The following is a 7,525-nucleotide window of genomic DNA, read 5'->3' as shown; positions in this document are numbered from 1 at the left end:
TGACGCCCTTAGATTTTACCTCACACCTGTTTAACGAACTTAATCTGCTTTCTTTCATAATTGATAAGTTTTATAAGGGATCACTGTTGCCTTTAGAGAAATCAGTCGTTTTATATGTGTGATGAGGGTTCAGGTGTCTGGCTTTTGTGAGGTAACTATAATTGTTGAATAAATGGTAAGTTTGGTAATCAAATATCAAGCACTTAGATACCAGGTTTGATTTGAAGAACAGACACTGGACACTCCGGGGTCACCATATATAAATGGTGCCTAGACTCCGAAGCAAGCACTTAGATACCAGGTTTGATTTGAAGAACAGACACTGGACACTTCGTCACAATATATATATATATATATATATATATATATATATATATATATATATATATATATATATATATATATATATATATATATATGAAGTTTTTATCACATCACCGTGATTCATATACAAGCATTAAGCTACAAACGTCCTTTAATATCCAATTCGCTCTACCTCGGAAATAATATATTTTCATATATGTTACTGAAGGGGAATTTTTTAGTTGATAATAAGTACACCGTCCCGTGGGCTCGAACCAACGAAGGACAGGAACTCAAGACTACAGGGACGCATTAACCCGCGCGGCCACAAGAGAGGTATAAGTGGATATCGGCTCCCATGTACAAATCACCCGTCGAACTCAGGTGTTTGTATTTGGAGACGATATCCACCCACCTCTGCCATGTTGACCGTGTAATGCGTTTGTCGCACGCAGCCATATTATGAAGTTTTTATCACATCACCGTGATTCATATACAAGCATTAAGCTACAAACGTCCTTTAATATCCAATTTGCTCTACCTCGGAAATAATATATTTTCATATATGTTACCGAAGGGGAATTTTTTAGTTGATAATAAGTACGCCGTCCCGTGGGCTCGAACCAACGAAGGACAGGGACTCAGGACTACAGGGACGCATTAACCCGCGCGCCACAAGAGAGGTATAAGTGGATATCGGCTCCCATGTACAAATCACCCGTCGAACTCAGGTGTTTGTATTTGGAGACGATATCCACCCACCTCTGCCATGTTGACTGTGTAATGCGTTTGTCGCACGCAGCCATATTATGAAGTTTTTATCACATCACCGTGATTCATATACAAGCATTAAGCTACAAACGTCCTTTAATATCCAATTCGCTCTACCTCGGAAATAATATATTTTCATATATGTTACCGAAGGGGAATTTTTTAGTTGATAATAACTACACCGTCCCGTGGGCTCGAACCAACGAAGGACAGGAACTCAGGACTACAGGGACGCATTAACCCGCGCGGCCACAAGAGAGGTATAAGTGGATATCGGCTCCCATGTACAAATCACCTGTCGAACTCAGGTGTTTGTATTTGGAGACGATATCCACCCACCTCTGCCATGTTGACCGTGTAATGCGTTTGTCGCACACAGCCATATTATGAAGTTTTTATCACATCACCGTGATTCATATACAAGCATTAAGCTACAAACGTCCTTTAATATCTAATTCGCTCTACCTCGGAAATAATATATTTTCATATATGTTACCGAAGGGGAATTTTTTAGTTGATAATAAGTACACCGTCCCGTGGGCTCGAACCAACGAAGGACAGGAACTCAGGACTACAGGGACGCATTAACCCGCGCAGCCACAAGAGAGGTATAAGTGGATATCGGCCCATGTACAAATCACCCGTCGAACTCAGGTGTTTGTATTTGGAGACGATATCCACCCACCCTCTGCCGTGTTGACCGTGTAATGCGTTTGTCGCACGCAGCCATATTATGAAGTTTTTATCACATCACCGTGATTCATATACAAGCATTAAGCTACAAATGTCTTTTAATATCCAATTCGCTCTACCTCGGAAATAATATATTTTCATATATGTTACCGAAGGGGAATTTTTTAGTTGATAATAAGTACGCCGTCCCGTGGGCTCGAACCAACGAAGGACAGGAACTCAGGACTACAGGGACGCATTAACCCGCGTGGCCACAAGAGAGGTATAAGTGGATATCGGCTCCCATGTACTGTACAAATCACCCGTCAAACTCAGGTGTTTGTATTTGGAGACGATATCCACCCACCTCTGCCATGTTGACCGTGTAATGCGTTTGTCGCACGCAGCCATATTATGAAGTTTTTATCACATCACCGTGATTCATATACAAGCATTAAGCTACAAACGTCCTTTAATATCCAATTCGCTCTACCTCGGAAATAATATATTTTCATATATGTTACCGAAGGGGAATTTTTTAGTTGATAATAAATACGCCGTCCCGTGGGCTCGAACCAACAAAGGACAGGAACTCAGGACTACAGGGACGCATTAACCCACGCGGCCACAAGAGAGGTATAAGTGGATATCGGCTCCCATGTACAAATCACCCGTTGAACTCAGGTGTTTGTATTTGGAGACGATATCCACCCACCTCTGCCATGTTGACCATGTAATGCGTTTGTCGCACGCAGCCATATTATGAAGTTTTTATCACATCACGGTGATTCATATACAAGCATTAAGCTACAAACGTCCTTTAATATCCACCGCTCTACCTCGAAATAATATATTTTCATATATGTTACCGAAGGGGAATTTTTAGTTGATAATAAGTACGCCGTCCCGTGGGCTCGAACCAATGAAGGACAGGAACTCAGGACTGCAGGGACGCATTAACCCGCGCGGCCACAAGAGAGGTATAAGTGGATATCGTCTCCCATGTACAAATCACCCGTCGAACTCAGGTGTTTGTATTTGGAGACAATATCCACCCACCTCTGCCATGTTGACCGTGTAATGTGTTTGTCGATGCAGCCATTTTTTCAATTACTCAATTAACTATTCAATATGACAACAATTCAACACAATAAAATGCAAAAACAATTATATGGTCACTCTCCTCATAAAATAAAAGAACTATATGGTCACTCTCTTAATAATATATGTCCCTAACACCACCAGTATACACCAGAGTGATATTTGTGATCTGTTTTCCCAGGGTCTTGGGCACCACCTATATAGGGGGGGAAATGTCCAGTGTCTGTTCTTCAAATCAAACCTGGTATCTAAGTGCTTGCTTCGGAGTCTAGGGCACCATTTATATATGGTGACCGCGGAGTGTCCAGTGTCTGTTCTTCAAATCAAACCTGGTATCTAAGTGCTTGATATTTGATTACCAAACTTACCATTTATTCAACAATTATAGTTACCTCACAAAAGCCAGACACCTGAACCCTCATCACACATATAAAACGACTGATTTCTCTAAAGGCAACAGTGATCCCTTATAAAACTTATCAATCATGAAACACACACACTTAATAAAATACACTGTTCATTTAACTCAGACACATTTACTAAGGAATTAAGCAGTTAAAGGATATGAGTGACCATCGTCTACAAAATATCAATTACATTAAAAATGGACATTCGTAATCCCGAGAGCGAGCGAGCGAGAGAGAGAGAGAGAGAGGGAGAGAGAGAGCGCATCTCCCTTCAGCAACGCTTCTTGGTCTCTGAATGAGGGCCCATTGTAAGGGCGTCTTCGACGAGCAGGGAACAGGCTATGGGTGCACGGACAGGTTCCAGACGAGGTTTTTATTTTAAAAACTCTTTAAAATGATAATTAGAGACAAAGTGGAATTACAGTTAATAATAATACTTATTATTACATAGTTTCAGAATAAGAGAATCTCTAGTTATTATAATAAGAATGGAAAACATTGTTTCATATAACATTCCTGCATGAAGTTAGGCAACTTTCGTAATGAAATCTTCCACCCCACAGTGTTTTGATCGCCGCCCATAACGCCTTGTATCGCTAATGGAGTCATCCGAGAAGGTGATAGGAATGCATTACTCCAGCAGTTTTGAATACTGACTAACAAATTGCGCCCCTACACAACGAACAACGATCCTCTGTCTCTCTTAGCGCCACTCACGTCCTCTCTCAAACCATATAGCATTTAACCACTGCAACTTTACGCTAACTCTCATTACAAAATTATACAGTTATACAACAACTCACACAATAAACATGGGGAGATTACTGCATTATGAAAACCACAGCATAAAAATATATATATATATATATATATATATATATATATATATATATATATATATATATATATATATATATATACAGTGAACCCTCGTGCTACTTCATGGTTCAACTATCGCGGATTCACGACTTCTGATGTGATTTTTTCCATTACGTATGTATATTATAAGAGAAAATATATAGCGGATTTTCCGGAAATTTCAAAAATAGTCGCGATATATGAAGCCCCAAATATTTCATTAATTCCATTAATAATTATTAATATCTGCTAGTACTGTTGGTTCATTGCATTATGACATATAATTCAGTACAAAAATGAAATTAAACAAAAAGATGCTTCACTGCATCGCTGATTTTTCAGAAATATTCATCGAAAAATTAAAATTAAAAAGTACCACCATATCGGCAGCCATATTGCGGAAAAACAGCGATGTTTCATCATGTTACGTGAGAAGAACGACTTAAGGACCGACGCGCAAGGACTGGAAGCTTCGTATATACCCACAGGCACCGGACAAGGCATGTGAGTGGTACTATCGCCAGCATGAGTTCGTAACCACCCAAGTCTTGGCTCAGGCAAATTTTTCTGGTAACATTGGAAATTCTCCTCAACCCCTATCGCTTACCTTGCGTCTCCCACTTCACTTTCCTCCTATTCCTTAGTTATTTTTCCGGTCTCTAGACCTTGATAAAGCATTTTGTGAATACTGTAGTTTATCAATCAATTTAATGAAACTGTATTTACATTGAATTTATATACTTATTTTGCTAATGCAAATGAAGTTTCTTGTTATCCTTTTCCTCCTCCTCCCCATTTCTCTATCGCTTCTCCAGCCACGCCTACTCCCTCGCTCCCCCGTTCAGGTCTCTCTCCCCGTTCCCCCTTTCATATCTCCCTCCCTACCTCCCTCCCTCCCTCCAGGAAACGAAGTTGACAACAGTTGTTTCACCTTTTCATTATCATTCTTTACCTAGCCACTGCTTCTAGCTTGTTGTTCTGTTTAGCCATGGAGACTTTCGGTACCAAGATCTCATTAAGAGGACGGATAGTTGGCATGCGAGAGCAAGGTGCATCAATATCGAGCATTGCAAGAGACCTTGGATTGACGAGGAATACTGTAAGGAAGTGGTGTAATAGATGGGAGGAAGAAGGAGATCTACGCGATCATTCTAGATGTGGAGGACCTAGGAAAACTTCTGCTGCAGATGATCAGAGGATCGTAGATGAAGTAACAACAAGAAATCCTCTCACAAACGCAGTTGCAATTCGTTATGCCTTGCACCTTGGTGTATCCAGTTATACAGTGCGAAGGCGTCTCCATGAGTCTGGTGTTCATCACCGAAGGCCAGCACTGAAAGGGAAACTCGAGGAACGACACCGTCTTGCTCGCCTGAATTTGCTCAGCGCTATGCGCAAGAAGGTTTACAGTTTTGGGCCAGAGTGATCTTTCTGATGAAAAGACATTCGTGTCTAACACCCACAGCCGGTTGCACTGCTGGAGGCCTAATAACACTAGATATAACAGAGAGAACATCTATGAAGAAGCCAGGAGTGGACACGAAAACTTGCAACATGTGGGGATGGGGTTCACATGTTCGGTATATAGGAGAACTGGCAGAGATAGAAGGTCGCTTTACGGCAGAGAAATATATTGAAATTTTGGACGAAGTAATGCTGCCCACTGTCCGTGCCATGGCTATACCTGAAGGACAGATGATATTTATGCATGTGAGTATCCTTCAGATCGTTATATAAAAATAATTTACCTGATTAACAGCAACAGTGATGTTACTATTACTACTACTACTACCACAACTAATACTACTATTACCAATTATTCTTATTATTGTAATTATCATTATTATTTTTATTCATTATTATTGTTATCATTATTATTATCATTTACTATTAGTATTATCATTAATAACTATAATAACTATAATATAATAATAACTATAACAACTATAACTAAACAATAATAAATCATCATCACCACCGCCATCATCATGCACCTAATATGTTAGAGGGTAATCTTTTGACGTTATATATCAGGACAACTGCCCAGTTCACACAGCCAGAGTTGTCAGAGTGGTTTGAAGACCATCCAACGATTGAAGTCTTGAATTGGCCAGCTCACAGTCCTGATCTCAACCCCATCGAGAACTGCTGGGGAGCTATTGTCAACTCGTGGGAGCAAGGTCAGGAGAGGACATCTCGGCAGCTTTTGCAACATACCATGACTGAGTGGGAACTACTTAGAAGGAATACCGATCTCATATACAAACTTGTTGCATCTGTTCCTGACCGGCTGCAGGAGGTGATAACGAAGAATGGGGTTGGACTCATTATTAATTTGTAAAATTTTATTAAGTCGGTGATATATATTATTATTATTATTATTATTTTTTTTATAATATCTTGGGTTTCTCTAACCTAGTCCATTTGTCTTTAATCAAATGCAACAGAACTTGTTGTATGTGTGTTTGCGTGTCGGAGAGAGAGAATTGAAATAAATTTTTGCTTCATCAGATTAAATGATTCCTGCAAATAACTGTAATGTCAATCATACATTATCCTATTTGCCTTATCAGAACATGTTTATATATGTATATGTATATAGGAAACATTGTCTAATATAAATACATCAAGCAGCAAGGATTCATATTCAATGTTGAATCTGTGTTGAAACCTCAGGTTTTATATTCAGTGTTATACCATTTTCCATCATCGGGTGCAATTTTTACTTGACGTGATAAGCAAACTTGATAGGGACAGAACAGATGGGAACCTTGCAGCATAAAGCCCTTTTACTATGCAATGCAAGAATGAAATATGATGGGCAACTTAATGGAGTTTACTTAACTGAAAACAATCCATGTTTATGAAAGTCTCATTACCGATGTAGTAAATGGTTTGGTGCTTACCCACGTTAGATTAGCATCCCCTGTTTTATATCAGACAATGTCTAAAATGAGAACAGTTATACCTGTGCAGTTATGATGATTTTACTTTGCCAAAAAAGTAATAAACATATATAAGAATATCTTCGGTTATGGTAAAAAGTGGTAATAAGCTTTAATTACGGAATGGTTGATTACCAATAGTTGAAATTACTCTTATCTTGGCTAAAGCTTTCTAATATGACCAATGCTCATATTTTTTTTATCAGAATGGAATTATCAGTATATTGACAAAAATTAAACACCAACAGACAAAATGGGTGGGTGGGGGTAGAGGGTTTGGATCTGTAATTTTCTGCTTTCTTCCATCACCATTTGCTCTGGGCGAGGGAGGGAAGGAGGGGGAGCGAGGGAGTAGGCGTGGCTGAAGAAGCGACAGAGAAAAGGGGAGGAGGAGGAAAGGGACAACAAGAAACTTCATTAGCATGAGCAAAATAAATATATAAATTCAATGTAAATAGTTTCATTAAA

General features: G+C 39.3%; 1 protein-coding gene across 1 annotated transcript; it reads left to right on the top strand.

Annotated features, from left to right (window-relative positions):
* Window positions 1–5,148: 5,148 nt before the first annotated feature.
* LOC136850360 (uncharacterized) lies at window positions 5,149–5,538 on the top strand. Its single transcript, XM_067123977.1, has one exon. The coding sequence runs from the start codon at window positions 5,149–5,151 to the stop codon at window positions 5,536–5,538; it is 390 nt and encodes a 129-aa protein (XP_066980078.1).
* The last annotated feature ends 1,987 nt before the right edge of the window (window positions 5,539–7,525 follow it).

The sequence above is a fragment of the Macrobrachium rosenbergii genome, chromosome 22, assembly GCF_040412425.1.
Source record: "Macrobrachium rosenbergii isolate ZJJX-2024 chromosome 22, ASM4041242v1, whole genome shotgun sequence".
NCBI lineage: Eukaryota > Metazoa > Arthropoda > Malacostraca > Decapoda > Palaemonidae > Macrobrachium > Macrobrachium rosenbergii.
The sequence above is the reverse complement of the archived record's forward strand: the minus strand, read 5'-3'. Positions and strand labels throughout refer to the sequence as shown.

What these genes read in the sequence shown, in the direction of transcription:
- LOC136850360 (XM_067123977.1), top strand. Translation starts at nt 5,149, where the DNA reads ATGCGAGAGCAAGGTGCATCAATATCGAGCATTGCAAGAGACCTTGGA.